Source organism: Chionomys nivalis, chromosome 4 (assembly GCF_950005125.1).
Source record: "Chionomys nivalis chromosome 4, mChiNiv1.1, whole genome shotgun sequence".
NCBI lineage: Eukaryota > Metazoa > Chordata > Mammalia > Rodentia > Cricetidae > Chionomys > Chionomys nivalis.
This window is the reverse complement of record NC_080089.1, coordinates 114,409,931-114,432,738: the sequence shown is the minus strand read 5'-3', so window position 1 is coordinate 114,432,738 and position 22,808 is coordinate 114,409,931. Positions and strand designations below refer to the sequence as shown.

Here is a 22,808-nt window from a genome sequence, read left to right as displayed (position 1 = left end):
ACTTTCTTGGACAAGGACCATTTCTCATTTCCCCTCTATGCACCAGGTGCATATAGCACCTGGCACAAGGGCAAACAGAGAACAGGCTTCGGCTGCGGACTTGGGTTTAAAGCTGTACTCACGGATGGTCTCCTGGATGGTTCTCTCTAGTTCCTGCTCCTTCTGGGCCAGCTGGGTGTTAAACTCCCTCATCAGCTGCTTCAGTATGGAAGTGTGCTTCAACTCAAGATCCTCTTGCTCCTGTCTGAGTAACAAGAGTGGACAGCGATGACGGCTGCCTCCACAGAGCACCTTACAAAGAGATTTCAGAACAGTTTGCACAATGTGCTCTCACTGTTTTGGAGGCAGTGTGGACTGTGCGTGTGTCCAGGTGGAGAAAACTAGAGAGATACAGAAATGATGACTACCTTCGGCGACTAACCCTGGGGCCTGGGGACCTGTTCTTCCCACTTTAAACTTCTCCACTACACACGCACGGGACTACTACTAAAGACAAACAGCAATGAGCTTATTACCCAAGACATACAACCAGCAGCTGGCAAGATCTTACCTACATGAAAAGGCATGTCCCCTAAATGAACATGGACTAACACTGCCTGCTGCCCCAAATCTTCACTTCTCATCACTATCTAACTTGCTGGATTTATGTAACACTTTGGGCAGGTCGGTGTCTGCATCACACACTACACACACTCACGCCCACAAGGTGGGAATATAACACTTACTTGAGTTTCTCCTCTGCTTCCTGCACACACTCTTTCTTCAGGATGTCCAGCTCCTGCTGATGCTCCTTCCTCAGCACCCGAAGATCTTTCTGCAGTCTAGCCACCTCCCTGCTCAGCTTCTGCTTCTCCCGCTCCGCCCCTGCTAACTTCAACTCCAGGTCATTGTGCTGGGTGTCCATGTTATTCCCCAATTTTGGTTGGATCACAAGTGATTTGGAATTTTCCTCAGAACTATTTTCTAAAATTTCGACAGGTTTATTTTCCCCATCCATTTCCTGCTGTGAGGCTTGCAATTTCTCGTATCTTAAGGCCAACTTGTCCATTTCAAGTCTATGTGAGTCCCTCTCTCTTACTAAGTCTGCCTCCAGCTCTTTTATCTTCTGCTCCAGGGTCTGGCAGGTCAGCTCCTTTTCCTGGAGGGTTTTCTGGACACTCTCAACCACACTTGCCCAGCTCTGCTTCCCTCCTGGATTGTTCTTACTAGTCTCTTCCATGGACTGGGACTCAAGGAAGGAACAGTTCATATTCTTTTCTTCGAGTTCTTCTTGAAGACATCCTATAGAAATCTGATGATCAAGTTGTTTGGCTCGGGTGTGGTCTAAGGTCATGGAGAGCTCCATTCCAGACGGAGACTCACCCTCTCCCTGCTCCAGCCTGTGCAGCAACTTCTCCCTCTCAGCAAATCTTCTTTGTAGTGTGGAGATTTTTTCCTGGCACGCCTTGCGTGTGCAGCCTTGGGAATCTACTGTGTCTTGTTCAGAAGATGCTGCCACGCTTTGTACGGATCTGGACACAACCGGCATCTCTGATTGGGGCGAACTTTCTAGGTTTTTAAGTTTTTCTTCCAGAATGTGAATTTGCTTTTCTCTGTCTTGTAACTTAGCATTCAGCTCGCTCAGCTGGCTTCCTGCATCTTTCTCATGCTGCGTCCTCTCTTCCATCTGAGACACTAACTGCTTCCTGAGGGCAGCGATCTTCTGCTCCGCTTTCCTCTTCAGCTCCGCTTTGCCAGCACTTTCTAACTCCAGCTTGTCTTCCAGAGCCTTCAGCTCCCCATCTCTGCTTTTCACACTGCAAGTCACGTGTTCTAGCTCTTTCTTCATAATTCCAAGCTCAGCTTCTAGGGAGGATACTTGCTTTTCTAGTCTCAGGACCTTTTCCTCAGCCTCCCTGACCTTGTTGTCCTTCTCCTCTCCCATCTCTTCAAAGTGTTGAAGTTTCTGAACCAGTTCATTCTGCTCAGTGTCCTTCTGTTGGTTGTAATTTCTAAGTATTTCATTTAGGGACTCAATTTCTTTTTTCCTCTGAGTAATACAGTCCTCTAACTCAGCAACCCTTGCTGTCTGCACCTTCAATTCAGTCTCTAAGTCACACTCCTTCTTCTCCATCTTGCTCTTCCTATCTTCTATCTCACCCTTTAAACATTCAAATCTTTTATTCTGCCGATCAAGGTCTTCCTTCAGTAAATGTATCTGCTCATCCTTTTCACTAGCTTCTTTGGCTTTTACATCCAGTTGTGTTTGTAGGTCTTTAATAGTGCTCTGGTACTGTGCAAATCTGGGCTGTGCTTTTTTCTTCCACTCTGAGAACTTGTTGGACCAATGAGCGACCTGCTCAAGAGCAGCCGTTTTCTCTTTACTCAGAGCATCAACTTTCAAAGACAGGTCTTGCACTTGACCTTGCAGCTCTGTCTGTTGCTCCTCGTGCTGCTTGCTCAGTGAGGAAATGGCTGCTGCTTTGTCACTTAGGCTGACGCTGTTCTCCAGCTGAGCACGGACCTCACTCAGCTGCTTGCGAAGGTTGTCGATCTCAGCCGTCTTCTCCGAAAGCTCTCCTCTCAGCAGTGTGACTGCATTGATGTTCTCAGATAACTCTTTCTTCAGCCGTGTGATGCATGACTCCTTTTCGCAGGCTGCCTGCTGCTGCTGGCCTCCTTCCTTTTGTAAGGCTTCCTTTTCTGTGATGAGACCTTCGATATCAGCCTTCATGGCCTTAATCTGATTCTCTTTTTCTTCCAGCTGATGGGTAGCCTGCTGGAAAGAGCTCTTTAGTGTGTGCTGCTCGCCTCTCAACTGTGTAAGCTGTGCTTCTAATTCAGAAACTCGGCCCATCTTCATGAGCAGTGCCTCCCTGACTGTGGCCGTGTGCTGCTGACAGCGGGAAAGTCTGGAGAGAATGGTGTCCGTTTTGTCGCCGCTGACGCTGAGTAATTCATTTGTTTTAGCTTCTAACAAAGCTTTGGTTTTCTCACAGCGACTGTCTAGCTGAGATGCTAGTTCTCCGAGCAGGGTTTTGAGGGTCAAGCTTTTGTCCTCTAGGCTCTTCCTACTGCTCTCCTGTAAAGCCCTGCAGCTCCGGAGCTCCTCCTCTGCAGCCTGCACCTTGCCCATAAGTTCAGAAACCCTGAGCTTCCCCTTCTCTGTCAGCATTTTCAGCTCAGTTAGCTCCTCTTGAAGAGAAACCTTCTCAGTCAGACAACGACCCAAATCGACTTCCAGCTTTTCGACCTGTGACTTCAGCTGAGATTCGTTCTGTGAGAGTGAGGTGACCTGAGCAGCCTTCTGCTCGAACTGCTCCTGCAGGTCGGCTAGTGCTGCCTCCCGCCTGGTCACGGCCTCCTTCAGCCCCAGCACTTCCTTGTTCACCTCCTCTTTTTCAGATTCAACTGTGAGGAGCTTCTGCTTCAGCTCTGCCAGCTCTTGTTCCTTCTCCTCTATCCGGCTCTCATGCTCATCCCGAAGCTCCTCAGCTTGCTGACTGAGTCTCTTTTCCCAGGACTCTGTGATGTCATCAAGCTTCCGCTGGTGCGCTTCTGTCAGGCTCTCTATCTGCTGCCTTTGGCTGGCCTCCAGTCTTGACACAGTGTCACTGACCCCAGCTGAGCTGGCCTGTGACATCTCCAGGATCCGGGCACTGAACTCCCTCTCTTTCTCACTCAGCTCCAGGACGCTATTTTCAAGCTCTTTCTTAAGTTTGGCTTCCTGGTCCAACAACTTTTTTTTTGTTTCTTGCATTTCTTTTGCTTTCTGCTTAATTTTTTCTATCCTTTTTTCCTGGTTTTTAAATTTGGTTTCATATTCCTCACGCAAAACACTAATACTCTCTTCTTTTGAAGACAATTTCTGTTTGAGGACCTCAATTTCTTTGTTCTGTTCTTCTCTCATTTGTAAAATGACATTTTCCTTTTCCAACAGGATTTGCCTTGTCTGCTCCTTCTCCATGTTACTGTCCTTGAGGTGTGACTCGTGCAGCTCGGCTAACGACCTGCCTCTCTCCTCCAGCTCACGCTTCTGGTCCTCAAGCTGCTGCACCTGCGCTCTCCGAGTGTCTAATTCCACACACACGTGCTTTTTTTGTGTTTCCATTTCAGCTACCTGCTGGGTAAGAAGGTTCTTCTCTGTTTCCAGACCCAGCACCTTCTGCTGCATTTGGGCCAGCTGCTCCTTGTACGCACCCGTCTGCTCGCGTGTAATGCTCTGCTGTGAATGGAGGAGCTCCAGCTTAGCCAAGGCCTGCTGGAGCTCCCTGGCAGAGTTTTCAAGACGAGCTTCGAGATCCTCTATCCGAGCCTGCTGCTCTTTCAGGTGCTCGTCTCTCTCCTTCAAGAGAAGCCCCAGCTGGTTGACTTCATCTTTTAAGGCCTTCTCAGTCCTCTGGACAGTTATTTCTTGTTCCTTACTGATGCTGTCGACCTCACGCTGGTGGTGACGCCTCTGCTCCTCCAACTCAGCCTCCAAGGCCTGCTTCATTTTCTCTGTATCACATCTCAGGACAGAAAGCTCCTCTGTGAGCTGCTCACGGGCCTTCAGTGCTTCCGACAGCTCAGAAGACAGGGATTCCAGTTCTGTTTGCTTCACTTCCAGTTTCTCCAAGGTCTTTTCATTCATGTCTTGTATGTGGGCCTGGAAAAGACTCTCCTTCTCCTTTAATAAGGCATCTTTTTCTTGTTCGTACTTCTCTCTGAGCTCCTCCACTGCAGCCTGCTGCTGCTGCGTGAGGTCCTGGAGTCTCTTGGTCCACAGGCTAGTCTGCTGCTGTTGGAGGCACTCCAGCTCTGTCCTGTGCTTCTTGGCCATAGCTGTGAATTCTTCATTGTGCTTATTCTTCTCAGCTTCCAAATGCACAGCTAAACGCTCTGACTGGGTTTTGCTTTCTTGTAAGCTTTTTTCCAAAGAGGTTTCCAATTCAAGAATTCTCTGTCAATCAAAATGGATGTATTTTTACTAATGCCCATAGCTGTTTATCAGCAACGACACACAGATTGTGTGGGCCTACACAGAGGCTGGAATTTGGACACTTCACGTACAAGACCAAACAGAAGACAAGGCAGACAATATGCTGTTCTCAGTCACTAACAGAATCTTGAGCACAAACTCAGTTCTGTATTTGTTCTATTTACTCAGGTAAACATTTCAATTACCTCTATTTTCAAAAACTGTTGTAATGGGAAAGTTAAAAAAAATTAAATCACAAAACAAATAATAATGGCAGTGAGCTAAGTAGGAAGATGGTCCTCCACACTCCAAGCTTTTACGTTACAATAGTATTTCATTACTTTCATAATTTAATTTTGGAGAAAAAAGTATCTCATTTTTCTATCCCCAAAGGCATATTACTTAAAAACTTTAAAAAAATTTTATTATTTGTGTGTTTGTGTGTGTGTGTGTGTGAGTGTGTGTGTGAGTAAGAGAGACAAATAGACAGAGAGGAGGACAGGCAGCAACTGTGGTTTTGGTTTTCTTCCTCGACTGTGAGTTCAGAATCAAACTCAGAGTGCCAGGCTGTGCAGCAAGCACTGTGCCCTGAAACAACTCATTAGCCTGGCATGGCTAGCTTTTTAAAAAGCTTCTTAAACATATTTTACCAAAGGTTGATGTCACCTCACAGAATATTAACCTTCACTTGAATGTCAGAGCTGGAAAAGCCCAAGCTCTCAGAAGCTGGCAAAGAAAGTGAGGTGTGTGCACGAGAGGCAGTGAGTGTTTCAGGGCATCTGACCCACCTGTCGCATGGCTGAGGTGTGGGTAAAGGAAGAGCACAGAGGTTGACAACAGTGCAAGAGCATGGCTGTCTGTTTAAAAAGAGTAGGAGATCTAAATACCAGCACAATCTTATCACAGGCAACAGGCCAGAAAGCCTTAACACTATGCACACTGAGACACAGAAACAAACACTTCATTCCAACATCATATTTAATATGTAAAAATGGATAATTTTAAGCACAAAAGTAAGGCATTATAGTAAGTAAACTATGACAAAAGCAGAGCATGGGTTATCTACAGGGTACAGTGTATGATGAAGCTGGACGAGCAGGAAGGTGTCAGCTCAGATGCTGCCTACAAAGGGAGGCCACTTCCTAGAGATCAAGCGATAAGCAGTAGAGTGGAGACATTGTAGAGTCTATGTGCGAAGAGGCAGAGTGAAGGCCTTCCAGAAACACGGGGAGCTTGGAGCAAACCAAGGACAATGTGGCAAAAAGAGCCCAAAGTCAACAAGTACTCGCATGAACACTTCTCACTAAAGATGAAGGGCATGTGCAAAAACACCCAAACCCATGAACCAGCAGCTTATCAGAGCCTGATGCTGCCTGGAGAGTATAGTCCCCATAGACACCCGCTTCCCCAGCTCCAGAGGCAGTCCTATAGACACCTGCTTCCCCAGCTGCAGGGACAGTCCCCATAGACACCTGCTTCCCCAGCTCCAGGGACAGTCCTATAGACACCCGCTTCCCCAGCTGCAGGGACAGTCCTATAGACACCCGCTTCCCCAGCTGCAGGGACAGTCCTATAGACACCCGCTTCCCCAGCTGCAGGGACAGTCCTATAGACACCTGCTTCCCCAGCTCCAGAGGCAGTCCTATAGACACCCGCTTCCCCAGCTGCAGGGACAGTCCCCATAGACACCTGCTTCCCCAGCTGCAGGGACAGTCCTATAGACACCTGCTTCCCCAGCTGCAGGGACAGTCCTATAGACACCTGCTTCCCCAGCTCCAGAGGCAGTCCTATAGACACCCGCTTCCCCAGCTGCAGGGACAGTCCTATAGACACCCGCTTCCCCAGCTGCAGGGACAGTCCCCATAGACACCCGCTTCCCCAGCTGCAGGGACAGTCCCCATAGACACCTGCTTCCCCAGCTGCAGGGACAGTCCCCATAGACACCTGCTTCCCCAGCTGCAGGGACAGTCCCCATAGACACCTGCTTCCCCAGCTGCAGGGACAGCCCTATAGACATCATCGTCCCCGGCTCTGGAGCCCACACAGCACATGAACTTACAGTTCGGTAAGCCTCTGCTTCCCGCCCAAGTTCCTGGAGTTTATTTTCACTCTCTGAAAGTATTGCTTTTTTCTGCAGCTCTAACTCTTCTAGAGCCAATGATTCTTGCTGCTCTTTTTCTTGGGTAAGCTTCAAATATTCTGATCGACTCTTTTCCTGTGCCAAAAACAATACATCTCAATCCCACATAAATCTTCAGCATTCCCAAAGCACTTCAACAACTTGATCTGCACCCAGCTCTGTGAGGTGAGCAACAACATCTCAAATGCAGAACCCGGGTCCTGAGGCTTTCCAGGGTACCCACTCTGAAAATCTTAAATTCTTAGTACAAGAAGACATCCACAGCAAAGGTTAAGAGCACATTTAACATTAAATTAACAAAGTAAACTGTAATTTCTTGATTGCACTCCAACTTTAAGTATGCTTATTTATACTGCTGCTTAAAGAGTTAAGTACTGACGAGTATTTACACATCAAGATACAATGGTGACACACGTGTTTACAAAATGATTTCATACTACAGAATACACTAATAAGACAGAATTATTCACAACATTGATATCAGTATTTTTGAGTATACTTCATAGAGTAAATGTTCAAGTCTGTTGAATTATGAAGGGGTTAACCCCTCTGTGTGGACATGCGTTTGTCTTTCTTCCTCTACTTGAACTAGACCTGTGTGTCAGTTCCTAGAAGACAGTATTGATGCCAGGGTTTATGAGCCACGGCAGGACCTTTTAGCAGTATTCCAGCCTCATTTATGCCCCACTTTGTTCCTTAATTCCTATGTCCCTATTTTTATTTTATGTTCTTCTAACATACTTTAAATATTTTTATAAGCTACCCTACTTTTTTTCTGGAGCAAAAAAAAAATAATAATTTTTTTGGTTTTGGTTTTTTGAGACAGGGTTTCTCTGTGTTGCCCTACCTGTCCTGAAACTCACTCTGTAGACAAGGCTGGCTTCGAGCTCAGAGGTTCACCTGCCCTGCCTCCTGTGTGCTGGAATTAAAGGTGTGCGCCACCACACATGGGTGCAATTTCAACCACACTATTTTCCTAGCTTTGCATAAGTGTACTCTAAGTCCAAATGCCTATTTCCGTTCCAGAGATTAAAAAATTTGTAATCTCATCAAGAATCAATGCTGCTAGAAATCCTGAGAAACTCAGACACTCAAGAGTCCAGAAGACACAGAAAGAGGGGAGGCAGGGGACCATAACTCCAGCCAGCGCTTCCAATCCTGCACTGAACATGTTTAAAAATCACACACATTAATTTTTTTTTTTGCATCAAGAGAAAGGTTGTGTTTTATTTTCTGAAATGAGCACAAAGTACACCTTTCACAATAACACTGAAAGCAGGTGCAAAGACTGACAGTGACCTTTGACTAAAGGTAGCTTTGTAAAAAGAAAATACCAAATAAATCAGTGCCCTTTCTGATTGTTGTAAAACTGGAAGGGCGAGGGAAAGGGTTGGTTGTTACATAAAAATCACACACATTATTTTATGGATGATAACTTCACATATTTTCTGGGGAATCTCATATCAAAACAAATGACATTTTGGCATTGGCATTTTTTATAGTGGCTCATATAAAAGGTTTTCACAACTTAAAAAAATTACTTTTCATTTTAGATTTTCAAATCACATTTTCAGCGAAAATCTGAATCTTGGCTTTTGAACTATTTTGTTCATTCAGTAGTTTGTTATTTTTTATTTTTTTCTATTTATCTCTACTTTTTAAACACGGTATGAGTTCCAACTTCAGTTCAGAATAACCTGTGTACAGCCAGTGTGCTGAGTTCAGAATAACCTGTGTACAGCCACTGTGCTGAGTTCAGAATAACCTGTGTACAGCCACTGTGCTGAGTTCTGAGACATCGACCATCTTTTCTTTCCCCCTTCTAATTACTGCCTCCGGCTAGGACGGAAAGAGGCAGCAAACAAATGACTGATGAACGCTGGATACATCAGACTCGGACTCTCCGCAATAAACGCTAAGCTAACAAATCCTCTGAGCTTGCCTCCTATCCTCCCATACACTGACGTCAAGGCTGCTAGACACCCCACCTCACCGGAGTGGATGGCAGCTCTGAGGTTTACCTCTGACTAAACAGCACTTACAAGAGCTATTTTCATCTGCTCATGCAGCTCCCTTTCTCGGGTCTGGAGCTTCCTAGCCAGTTCCTGCTCTTTGCTGGCCAGCTCCTCTGCATGCAACTTCTGAAGTTCAGCAATTTGTTCTTCTGAGGTCTTCTGAAAAGAAACCAAAAGGTAAGTGCAAAAAACCCAGAAAAAGTCACGTAACGCCACAACTAAGTCGCCCTTTCCTGAAACGAATTACGACAGTGACTTGTTAAGAGGAAACGGAGAACACACTCCCAAGTGAGAGCAGGAAAGAGGAAAGCCCAGTGAAGTCTGGGGCTGCATGGGGCCCTGTGGGGCTGCAGTGGATGCCCCGCTGGTCAGGGCAGGGCGAGGCAAGGGAGGAAGGCGGGAGACAAGGCTGCACTCAGAACAGACCCTTCACTGAGGTCAGGTTGCTCCAAGCTTTCAAGGAAGGTGTTATTTATTAAAGAGTTACTGACTTTGTTCTTTCTTGGAAAGGAAAACTCAACTTTACAAAACTATCAAGTTTCCCTATATAAATGTAAAACGTTAATGTAATCAAACACCAAAAGAATGAAGGAGGCTGCTCAGGAGACAAAATTTACACGTTAGAAGAGCCAACAATGTCCCATCGCCATTACCAAGAGAAACGGTGCTGAGGGGAGGCTCCCAGGCGGGGCAGCTCCTCAGACACAGTGAGTACAGCAGTAGAGCAGCAGTGCACAGTACACAGAGAAAAACTGGCATGTGCTCAATAGCTTACATTTATTATGTAATAGATATAACAGCATGCCGGGGGCAAAGGGCACATTATTACATACATAGTTTGAAGTCTGATGCCAGTCCCCTGGGGGCACGTTATTACATACATGGTTTGGAGTCTGATGCCAGTCCCCTGGAAGCACATTATTACATACATGGTTTGGAGTCTGATGCCAGTCCCCTGGGAGCACGTTATTACATACATGGTTTGGAGTCTGATGCCAGCCCCATCTAAATACATGGTTTAGAGGTTGCTAACAGTGTCCTGGGAAAAACTAAGTTGGATTTCAACCTTATTCCTCATATCAAATAAATTCAGTCAGAACAAAAAGAAAGCATAAACAAATGAAAAGTATCTAAATGTCAGAAAAAAACAACAGAATTTTGTGAGACTTCTAAACTGTCTCGCTGTAGTTTGTACCAAGCACGCTCTCAGACTTGGGCTCCTTATTCTTAAAAGACAACTCTAAAAGCCATGGGGTGGTGGCACATGTCTTTAATCCCAACACTCACTTGGGAGGCAGAAGCAGGCGGATCTCTGTGAGTTTGAGGTCAGCCTGGTCTTCAGAGCAAGTTCTAGAATAGCCAGATCTACACAGAAAAATCCAGACTCAAAAAGCCAAAAAAGAAAAAGAAAAAAACAAAAGTCCACAACTTTATGGGCCTGAAAGATGGCTCAGCAAGTAAAGCAGGGTGATGTGGGCATCCCTTCTGTCTTAGGCCTGCTCAGAGAATAGAGGCAGGCAGGGAAAACTAAACTGAATGCTGGGAGAAAGAAGGCGAGGTCAGTGAGAAGTCATGTAGCCCCGTAGATAGATGCCAGAAGTTTACCCTGTAAGCCACAGCCACGTGGCGATACACAGATTACTAGAAATGGGTTAAATTAAAATGTAAGAGCTAGCTGATAAATTAGAGCTAATGGACCAAGCAGTGATTTAAATAATACAGTTTCTGTGTGATTATTTCAGGTCTAAGCTTTCGAGCAGCCGGGAACAAACAAACCTCCTTACAACAAGCAGGTTTGTGTTTGAATTCAGTCTGTGGAACCCACATGGTAGAAGGAGAGAACCAACTCTCTCAAGTTGTACTGACCTCCACACACATGATTTGGGACTTATTCATACACACAAATGCAATGGTTTAAGTTCTAAAAAGGCAACTTTTTATAAAGATTATTCGTTTTGAAAGTATCTATATATTTTTAAGAGAGAACACAGATGTTCTTTTCAGGGCTGGGACTGTAGCTCAATGGTAAACAAGTGTTTACCCATATGTAAAATCAAAGGTTTTATCCCCACCAGTGCATAAAACCCAATAAACCAGCAATTATCCTTAAAAACATTTAAATACCCAACCTTAGTCACATACTCCCAAGTTCCCTTAAACTCATACATGTTAGACAAGCAACCTTAATGACTGAGTTCCAAGGATATGCATGGAAGCAGCTAAGCAATCTGCCTTCCAGAGGCTCAGGTCAGGGAGCCAGTAAGGATCACTGGAGCTGGGGAGGAAGCAAGACTTTGAGGGACCCAGGTAACTGTCTAAACATGACTCTCTACCTAAGTGCTTTTTCACTGCATCTGAACATCGTTTATGGGTAAAATACAAATTGACTCTTTCTTACAATCAAAGATTTGGGGAATCAACATGGGACTGGAACCATTCTGATCAAAGTCACCCTTACTTTCATCATGCTGACGGCCTCCTGTCTCACCCGACCCAGCTCATTCTGAAGACGGAGGCGCTCCTCCTCGCTTGCTCTCTCAACAGCCTTTATCCGTTCGTCCATCTCTGCCTTCAGTTTTCTCTGTGCTTCTTCAGTTTTTTGGGCTGTACTCAAGGCTTTTTCAAGTTCCTCAAAAGCTATAACAAAAAGAGCAGAAAACAAGTATCTCAAGAAATATTATCATTGAGCTCAAGTGTTTCACAATCAAGTCACAGGATCTATGAGCAGCTGTAGCAGCAGGAGAGGTTAGAAGATGCGCCTCTGTTCTAAGAGATATTTCCGGGCTGTGTCCCGTCACTAGAATCCAAGTGTTGTGGCTGGTGAGTTCTGGATTAGAATGTTACAGCTGCTTCTATGAGCCTAAAGTCAGACTCTGAAAATACAGTAAATCATTAACATTCCCCCTCTCCCACCAAGTATGCTTTGGCTGACAAATTCAAGAAAAAGGTCAGACCACTACTCTGCACTACGCACTTCAACTTCATTCTGATGGCTCTCTCATCAACAATAAGGTCATGCCATTGTATACTCACTAGGACTCTCTCATCAACAATAAGGTCATGCCATTGTGTACTCACTAGGACTCTCTCATCAACAGGGTCATGCCATTGTGTACTCACTAGGACTCTCTCATCAACAATAAGGTCATGCCATTGTGTACTCACTAGGACTCTCATCAACAGAGTCATGCCATTGTGTACTCACTAGGACTCTCTCATCAACAATAAGGTCATGCCATTGTGTACTCACTAGGACTCTCATCAACAGAGTCATGCCACTGTGTACTCACTAGGACTCCCATCAACAACAGGGTCATGCCATTGTGTACTCACTAGGACTCTCATCAACAATAAGGTCATGCCATTGTGTACTCACTAGGACTCTCATCAACAGAGTCATGCCACTGTGTACTCACTAGGACTCCCATCAACAACAGGGTCATGCCATTGTGTACTCACTAGGACTCCCATCAACAACAGGGTCATGCCATTGTGTAGCCACTAGGACTCTCATCATCAACAGGGTCATGCCATTGTGTACTCACTAGGACTCTCTCATCAACAGGGTCATGCCATTGTGTACTCACTAGGACTCTCATCAACAATAAGGTCATGCCATTGTGTACTCACTAGGACTCTCATCAACAGAGTCATGCCATTGTGTACTCACTAGGACTCTCTCATCAACAACGGGGTCATGCCATCATGTACTCACTAGGACTCTCTCTCAACAACAGGGTCATGCCATTGTGTATTGTGTATTTACTAGGACTCTCATCAACAACTGGGTCATGCCATTGTGTATTCATTAAGACTCTTTTTCTTTTTTGTTTTTTTTTTTTTTGAGTCAGGGCCTCATGATATAGCCCAGCTGGATTTGAACTCGCAGTCCTTCTGTTTCCTCTTTCTGAGTGCTGGGGCTACAAGCATGTGCCACTATGTCTGACTAGAACACTTTTAAGAAAAACTGTTCTTTGGAAAATCTTATTTTCAGACTTTTTAACCATAATATAAAAGAGCTGGGATGGTGTAGGAGGTTCTTCTGTTCATATGTTGCTTTCATTGGTTAATGAATAAAGAAACTGCTTTGTGCCTGATAGGGCAGAACTTAGGTAGGCAGAGAAGACGGAGCTGAATGCTGAGAGGAAGAGGGGCAGAGTGAGAGAAGCCATGGATCCTCCGCCTGAGATGAACGCAGGTTAGAATCTCTGGTAAGCCACTGCCACGTGGTGATAGACTAATGGAGATGGGTTAAACTAATATGTAAGAGTTAGCCAATAAGAAGTTAGAGCTAATGGTCAAGCAGTGTTTTAATTAATACAGGTTTCTGTGTGGTTATTTTGGTGTAAGCTAGCCGGGCAGCTGGGACAAACAAGGGACCCTCTCCCTACAACACAGGGGTTTTGTTTCTTTTTAAACATTTACTGGGTAAGTCACATACCTAAACAATGCACTTCTGAAACAAAACATGCTATATGCCTAAGTTTCAAACTAGAGCTCTTTTCAGTTGACTAGAAAGAAAACTGCCTAATTCAATGGTATACAGAAGAGCTCTACTAACAGTTCATAGGTAAGTTAAGGCCCTGTAGACATAATCACCTCTAAGTCTGTAAGGGAGCAAAATCGCTCATTCAGCATCCAACCAAGTCATACAAGAAGCACAACAGTTGGGTAACTTGGTGCCAAAGTGTGTGTGGGTGGATTCCTGTGGATATATATGTGGATGGATATGCGAGTGTGTGTGTGTGTGTGTGTGTGTGTGTGTGTATGAGCAGATCCACACACACCATGAGCAAACACGCTGTGAAAACCCTATTGCTATTGTCCTAGATCGTCTCCTTTAGCCCTACAGAAGTCCTGAGACTTCCCACTACACATTCAGTGGTCAGAAGCGTTTCAAATCTATCAAGAAACAGTCTACAAGAGACAGTTCACCAATATATGTAATGTATCTTATATAACTAATGAAGCTGTTTAAGAAATATAGGGGCTTTAACTTAAGGCACTGACCCAGGTTGGTTTCAGGCAATGGTAGGCACAGGAATATCTGAGCACAAACACCTATTCTAAAGCAATTTCTTAACAGTAAACAGCATTAGATACAGAAGGGGTATGGCTGAACTCTGGAAGCATAGGTCAGTGCTCAACAGCATTACAAAGTTAATCTTTCTGACAACTAATAAGTCTTTGATATAAAATGCAAATCTGCCAATCAGGTATGGTGGCACATGCCTTTAATCCCAGCTCTGAAGAGGCAGGGACAGTCAGATCTCTGTGAGTTCAAGGCCAGCTTAGTCTACAGAGCAAGTTCCACGACAGCCAAAGATATACAAAAAAACCCTATCTTGAAAAAAAATTGCCAATTTATTCATCTCGCATATGTAAAAGCATAAAAACAAGGCTCAAATAAATTCTGTATTTCAAAGGAACAAGAAATTGACTGAAATCATTTTTCAAGAATCTTAGTTTAATTATACATTTGCCTGTCTTAAGACATCAAGATGCTGGAAAGTAAAATATTTAAGAAAAACAGTATCTTCGTTTTATTTAGCTATGTTTTTACTATAAATTCTAGTGCCAGGCATACAGCAACACTTAAGTATTGCTACTCCCCAAACATCAATTTCCTCTCTTAAAACTCAGCCTGAGGAGGGGAGATTCTCTAAGTGCTCACTTGCTAGTCTGTACTGATGATACAAAGACTGAGAAAGTGGGGGAACGGGACAGGGATGACTACAGAAATCACCAGCACATTTCCACTGTTGTTTCTCAGGAAAACATCCATCAACCTTCTAGCCTGCATCCCAGAAATCTCTAAACTGCAGAACCTGATGATGCTCTGACCCTCACTCAGAATTTAGATGAAATGATAACAGGAGAACAGACTTGATTCCATGGTTCTTCAATTAAATTTACTCTCCTCTTAGCTCAGAGAACTAAATGATTCCACAGCTAGAAAAATGTTTTGTAATCTTCTAATCAAATATTCACAGTCAAATGCAGTAATGGAGCACCCCAATCTTCCCATGAGATGGTAAATCAATTTATGGGCTCGATGGGAGAACTGAGAAAGGGAGAAATCACCCTTGCTCTGCAGTATTCTGAAATCTAAAGGTGCTGATATTGACCAAGCTTGGTTGAGTAGAAATCTCTCCCAGCCAGGATTTCTTAACCAGTCACCCACCATAGGCTCCCAGGCCTTAGCAGTTCAGACTGCGCCATGTGCTAAAAGACACAAAACTCACTGACTGTTAGTTCCTTTCTACTTTAAAGAACTATTAAATATTCTTCCCAGAGCATTAATAATAAAATAAATTTCAAATATCCACACATAATAAACAGATGAAACATTCAAACCTACCATGAATTCTACACTATACCACAATGAAGACCACTTTCTCACATTCTGTTTCCAACAGTGAATCCCATTTTAACGTCTAAATAGGAGATAATGGGAGTTTACTGAGGAACCAGACCCTGCAAACACCAACCATAATAAAGTGGTGGTCATATCCTACAATACTGTAAAAGTGAGTTCCCGATTCTTCCCCAAGTGAAAATAGGCTAGAATTTCAAAGTACTACAGTAGTGTGTTCTGAATGCCTACGTCCTTTATTTTCCACTACAACAAAGGATAAGTGAGTGAGACAAAAAGCGTGCGTGAGCCACAGCCGATGAGTCACCTTACTACCATGCAGGGTGCAGAAGACCACAGTCAAGGCACACACAGGCAGGAAGGCTAAGCACGAACAGCGCAGTATTGGAAACACACATTGTGGTCTTCCAAAACAAAATTCAATGTACCTCAGGCAATTTTTAGTTTTAAAAAAGAAAGGCAAAAATAACACTCTGAATATACTTTCAAAACTTAATAGGCAAAAATGTAACCAACAAAGTAGGACTACATAATTGTCTATGAGCTAAATGAGATGCAAGGCTGCGATGTTATTGCAAACTCTTCACTTTCCACTTCAGATAGATCCATCCTATCTGTGAGATTACAAAAATGGACGCTTGCGTACTACATGAGTTAGGTGAGCAGGGCTGGCAGCCTGTATACAGTTCAATAATCTCACCACTTACCCATCAAATTCTGACTGGATGTTTACCACATGCCAACTGTATGTTAGGAACTAACATACAGAAAATACTTCACAAAGATAGCTGACCAAGTAGACGAAGGAAATAAAAACAAACACTCAGAGAAACCATTGTTTTCAACAGTCCACCGCTTTTCCCTCTCCTCCCTGAAGCATCCTAATCAATCATTAAAGCAAATAGCAGCGTTCTGGAGTTCCAGAGTATCACTGTTTTGTTCCCGTCCTAGACGGCACTCCATAAAAGACTCACAGGACCAGTGCTCCCATCTCAGGGAGTAAACAAAGATGGCAACCTCTAGATTAAATGTTGACCCTAAGACATTGGCTAATGATATCAAAATGAGTAAGCTGGGTCGACGTCTCTATTCCAGGGGAGGGAAAAATGCATGTGTCATTAGGAAAAGAAAAAAAAAACCTACAAAGTAAATGAGATGAAACCAATACTAAAAGCAATAAGGAAGGCTTCTATTAGCATCCCAACCAGCCCACAGACCTAGTCTACAACAGAACAGCACCCAGAGCAGCGGTGTCCAGGAGCAAGGCCCTCCAGAGGGCACGGGAGGCACTCTCCTTTCAAACAGCTATCTGTATGAAGCAGGCTTTCTTAATGGATTACATGCCAATAGACTGACTGGAGACTAGAAGAGGCACAGAAAACCAGCTGTATTCCACTATGCCAAGTAACACAATACATCAACACACACTAGATTTTATTCTGAAAAGCAGTTATATTTCTTAAAAATCTGAGAATAAGTAATAAAAATAATTTTTATTTTGAAAACAAATGAAGAATTTAAAAAACATTTTAGTTTAAATTACTAGCATGACCACCAGGAGTACAGCATCCCCGGAACTGTCCTGAGTTTGAAGTGTTTAAAAAGCTTGAAGATAGCACTATGGTTTATGTAAATGAAAATAAAATACTATCACCCAGTGGCAGAAGCCTTCAGACATTAAGAGAGCATCTCCAATTGAAAGCCACTTCTTGCACTTGGGAGGTCAGCACTCTTGACCTTGAGAGTTTGAGGTCAGCTCTGGTCTATATAATATAGCCAGTTCCTGGACAGCCGGAGTTACACAGAGAAACCTTGTCTCAAAAGTCAAAAAAGGGGGAAAAAAAGACAACAAGCAAGCAAACACGCAAACTACTTCTTAAGCCACTTCCCAAACATGCACCAAGGCTTGTTCTAATCCCTGTGTCCTGACTCAAACACCTGCAGGTCTATCCGATATGGCATGTACTTTCTAACACTACCTTAAGAAGTCTCTAATCCTGGAAATATTACATTAGAGCAAAGCTAAGCAAACTTCACTGTTAGTCACAAATTTGTTTATCAAGATGCTGAGGCTTCCCAGCAATAATGATTGTGTTTGGGGCATAAATAAAACAATCTATTTAAGACAATAAGTCTTGCTAACAGATATTCATTTAGTATTAAAATAAAACTTCCAAACATAGCATAAAGTTTTATTTCAATTCGCTTTTTTTTTTTTTTTTTGCCTGAGAAACATGGAATTTTCTTTTAAAGGCTCATTCTAAGTACCCATGATAAGAAAAAAACAAAAAGAAAGCCAGCCTTACCCCAGTCCTGTTCATACAAGGCTTGGGAAAGGCACCGGATTCACTTATTGGCATGTGTGGATGCACAAAAATAAGATGTTCAGTAAGACTTGAGACTCAAGGAGACTGTTACCTAGCATCAAGGCTAACTCACACACAGTGGTTTAGGATGGTTATGTATGCATAAATCTGACACATTAAAGACAGTCTTATTTCAGAGGCTCCCCAGACTTCAAATGCACATTTTCTACTTCTGTCTGGCTTATCAGGCTGCACCATACAAAAGAAAGCACGTGACAATAACAAAGCAAACAATGTCATAACTTAATCCAAGTTTTTACATGCAGTCAATTACTTAAAACACATAAATTCAGCAACGGTGGGGTGTGAAAAAAGGCTCATGAAAGTCAGTGCACTCTGAGAAACATACTAGTCCATGCAAAATATTCTACACATGTGCATAATGTGGGAAGAGGAAAAAGAGTGTGGGGGGGCACGCGCGTGTGCACACACTTCTTCATATACATGTAGAAGTCAGAGACCAACCTCAGATTTTGATCCTCAGAAGCCATGGCCTTGCTTTTTTTTCTTCTTTTTTAAAATATTTATTTATTATGTATGCAATATTCTATCTGTGTGCATGTCTGCAGGCCAGAAGAGGGCACCAGACCTCTTTACAGATGGTTGTGAGCCACCATGTGGTTGCCGGGAATTGAACTCAGGACCTTTGGAAGGGCAGGCAATGCTCTTAACCACTGAGCCATCTCTCCAGCCCCACCTTGCTTTTTTGAAATAGGGTCTCTAACACTGGTCAGCAGCCCATCAAGCAGGCTGAAGTGGTTGGCAAACAAACCTCAGAGATCTGCCTGTCTCCAACTCCCCAGCACTGGGATTAATAGGTGCGTACCACCAATCAGCTGCTTCTCTGAGTGCCGGGATCAGAACTTCTCACCTTTCTTGTGTGGCAAGCACAAGCACATCACTGCCTGAGTTATCTTATTTCCTTTTACTTGCAGACAGAGTTAATGCTATGATTTATGGTTTCTTTTGTGCAATAGCTAGCTATATTTTAATCACCTAACCATAAGTAACAAAGAAGACAAGCTTCATGGGTAAAAAATTCATGAGAGAAGAAAAAGCATCAAAGATGTAAACTAATCTGTATTACAGAACTGTTACAATATTTTCAAGAGCAAAAGTTTAAAAAGAAGCTACTAATTATCAACAGAGAAATGGTTACCAAGGAAATGATGTGCATACCTATGGCACAAACATGTTAGTATCTTAGCTATATATACAAGGATTCTCAATATTATGCTAAATAGTGACATAAAAACATACAAAGTTAAATGTACAATACTATTCTAATATAACTCTGGGTTATCTAAAGACTTAAAGTATACTCAAACAGTGATGCACTTTTATTTTTACTTTTACTCCTTCCAGAATACCCTTGTCTCTCTTACTCTTATCTCTCTCTCTCTCTCTCTCTCTCTCTCTCTCTCTCTCTCTCTCTCTCTCTCAGGACCCAGAGTTAAGCTGTTCACATTAACTTTCTACATTGATAAGGATATACTTCCCAAGACAATTCTCAGTAGTTCCTAGCATCTAAATAGAGCAGCATGTTTAAAGCTCAATAATGACATTCCTCCACATTGTCAATCAGGTCACTGGATGCTAATATCTTAGCGTCATCTTAGGTGATACCTAGAAAGGTATGAAATCACAGTTTCACAGTGCTTCTAACAGGCATACTGGTTTTGAACAAAGCAAGAGTGCTGTGCTCAAGACTTCAGAATGCTCCTGGCCTCCAGGAGACGTCAAAGTGCTGGAAGTAGACTGCAGTGTCCTGGTGGAAGCATTCATGACACTCATGTCTTAGTAGTTCTACACATGTATAGGTGGTATGCGTATGCTCATGTGTTTGGGCACACATGTGTATATGAGTGTGTGTAAGCATGTGCATGTTTGTACTGAAGCCTGAAGATGGCATCAAATGTTCCTCAATTCCTATCCACTTTATTTATTGAGGCAGGGTCTTACACTGAGTCTGGGGCTTGCTAATTGCAGCTAGTCCAGCTGGCCAGCTTACCCTTGGAATTTCGTCTGCCTCTTGCACACTGGGATTATAGATTCCAGTCATGTGTGCCTAGCTTCTGCGTGGGTTCCAGGGGATCTGGGTTTCCGTGGCAAGTGCTTATTCACTCACTATGTCCCTAGCTCATGCCTTAGTATTTGAAAACTGAATTCTTCTCTATAAATGAGAGATGGACTTGGACTTCGTCCTATAACACGGGGCAGCATTAGCTTGTATAAAAAACACCCAAGAAGCAGTGCAATGAAATGTACCATAAGAAAAGCAACAGAGAACGTTCTTTAGTCAGGGTTAACACGCGGAAAGAATAAGTCAACAGAAGTAGTTATCTATCAACAGTCATAGATCACCCACAAGTACTACCAAAATTACATTCTTTTTTCTTTCTTTTTTTTTTTGAATTTTCGAGACAGGGTTTCTCCGTACTTTTTGGTTCCTGTCCTGGAACTAGCTCTTGTAGTCCAGGCTGGCCTCGAACTCACAGAGATCCGCCTGCCTCTGCCTCCCCTGGGATTAAAGGCGTGCGCCACCACTGCCCAGCCAAAATTACATTCTTGACACTGGAAAATGCATCAGGTTAGTTTCTCTTCTTTGGCAACAATTTTATGTGGTCATATCTGATTTTAAAATACCAATAGTCAGCTTTAATGATGTTACTGTTTCCTTTATATGTCCAGGGACTTTACTCAAAAGACAGAAGACAGATGTTTAACAGAGGGACTGAATTCTACAGAAGCCGGATGGCGTTCACAGAAGCTCTCCTTACTGGACACTGGCTGTTTCGTGTGTTTGCCACTCATCTAGAGTTTTCTTTTGATTGGTATCCACACTTTCCGCTGAAAACACTTTTTGTTTAGACAGGTCTTCTCAACTAAGGCCATGGGCTGAGGTGCAGGTAGTTACTGAACTGGTTCTCATGGTGGGTTTAATCTATAGTGTCTTCAGAGTGCAATCAGTCTTCTACAGACTCTACCACAGCACTTAAGAGTTAGGACTACAAACAGAAACGTGTCAACTATGTTGTCTACAAGCTTTCCAAAATTAATGATCCATTAAATAATTTAAATCTCTATTCTCTCTTTCAATATTTATTTGTTTATATTTGTATTCTTCTGATACTGACATAACAGGAAAGTTTTTCAACATACAGATGATAAAATATTTAAAAAAGCACAGTTCTTGGCGTGAGGCTGCTGTTCAGTAGTAAAATACATATCTGGCTTCCATGAGACTCTAAATTCAATCTCTAGCACCCTAAGAACTCCTGAAGCTGGATTAGACAGTTGTGAGCTGCCCAACATGAGTCCTGGAAACATAACTCAGGTCTCTCAAGAGCAGTACACACTCTTAGCCACTGAGCCACCTCTCCTGCCCACGATGCATTGTGAAAATTACATCTAAAGAGAAAACACATCTATCAGCTGTGTTTTAGAGAAACAAGGAAGGAAAGCTGCACCACTAAGATCTGACTGAAAGTTTTCTGGGGAATTTTAATATTCATTAATTTAACTGCTTATTTACCTATTTATACTTCTCAACTTAATATTCACCACAAAGCATGACTCATTTTAAGAAAATTTCAAACCCTGACCATCATTTCTTTTTGACTAGCTATGTGGTTAATAGTAAGTTACAGAGCTGGAAGGACTGATGGCAGGTGCTGTGGTTGCATATGGGCTCCTATCCACTGTAGCTGCACAAAGGCTCCAATGCACTGCTGCACAGGGCTTCTAGGCACTGCGGCTGTACATGGGCTCCTGTGCACAGTGGCTCACACAGGCTTCTATTCCCTGACGGCAAGCCTGCCTGTAGTGTCTCATGACACTTGTGCTTAGGAGCTCGTATTCTTCAAGGAGCTAGTATCCTCCCGACAAGAAACATTCTTAGGTTTAACGAGAACAAGTTTATCAACTAGAATCTCCAAATCTCTTCATAAAACAACACAAAGGAGAGAGAGATGCATGGACAACCATAGATGGCACAGATGGTATTAATCAAGTGTTTCTGTTACATGGCTCTGCTTCCCTCACTGGTACCTTACAATGTGTTTTCTAAGACCATTTCTCAAAAGGGTGTCCTAGACATCAAATCCTCATCAAATTCAAAGACCTTTATAAAACTTCATCCACTTCCCACCACCCACTTCATGAAACATCTATTGTACTCCCCCTAAAACCTAAGAGTTCCTGTGACCGCCTGGAGGAACTTCTTCTCATTTATTTCTATCAGTCAAACTCGAGACCTCTCAACATGTACCCTGAAGCCACAGTGCTCGAGTAAAAATTCTTGACTACACATTTACTTTCTGTGTATAAATGGAGACAAATTAGTCTTGGGTTCTCCTATTTGTAAAATGAGAATGATAGCACTGTTTGATAGAAAGTAAGGATTAAATGCAGGTACGAGTGTAACAGCAGAGCCTGTCATTACGTGTAACTACTGCCACGGAAGTGCTAACACATACCTTGCTATTATGCCTAACCATTACTGCAGTAGTGTAAACAAACACCAACAAGCAGCAAAGACTAAAGCAGCTTTAAACCTCACCATGAAAGCTAATGTGACCTATCCAGTCTCTCCACAGACTGAACCACAGGCTGCGACTCTTAAAAGATGGTCCAGTTTTTACCTCCACATGCCTACAAGTCAATTCCACTGGCAATCCCAAGGCTAATTCAAATTCAAAATATCTTAAACAAATGTTCTAGTAGTCAAGCCCGAATCTCCCAATTTAGAGCCCCTTACCATTCAGCACTGTCTTTACTTTAAAATGCTGGACCATCTCAGATCCTTACTTCTCTTCTGTTCCTCTCTCCTTTCCTCCTCCCCGAGCCACCACCCTAGGCAGCCAAAGCATTCTCTTCCTCAAACCTAACTTCCTGCTCTGCTTCCAACTTCACTTCCTTTCCACATACAACACGAGCTTCCATATGATCACCTATACCACTTCCTATTGTC

General features: G+C 43.2%; 1 protein-coding gene across 8 annotated transcripts in view; it reads right to left on the bottom strand.

The window, feature by feature from the left end:
- Nucleotides 1-22,808, bottom strand: part of Golga4 (golgin A4) — a 91,236-nt gene that overhangs the window by 22,906 nt on the left and 45,522 nt on the right. For 6 of the 8 annotated variants that reach the window (XM_057766280.1, XM_057766283.1, XM_057766285.1 and 3 more), the window contains 5 exons: nt 11,553-11,731; nt 9,122-9,253; nt 6,999-7,154; nt 726-4,921; nt 123-244 (listed from right to left, as the gene is read on the bottom strand). In XM_057766280.1, coding sequence (XP_057622263.1) covers nt 123-244; nt 726-4,921; nt 6,999-7,154; nt 9,122-9,253; nt 11,553-11,731 — 4,785 coding nt within the window. The remainder of the gene's footprint in view (nt 1-122; nt 245-725; nt 4,922-6,998; nt 7,155-9,121; nt 9,254-11,552; nt 11,732-22,808) is intronic. The other 2 variants (XM_057766282.1, XM_057766284.1) reach the window with 1 other exon arrangement.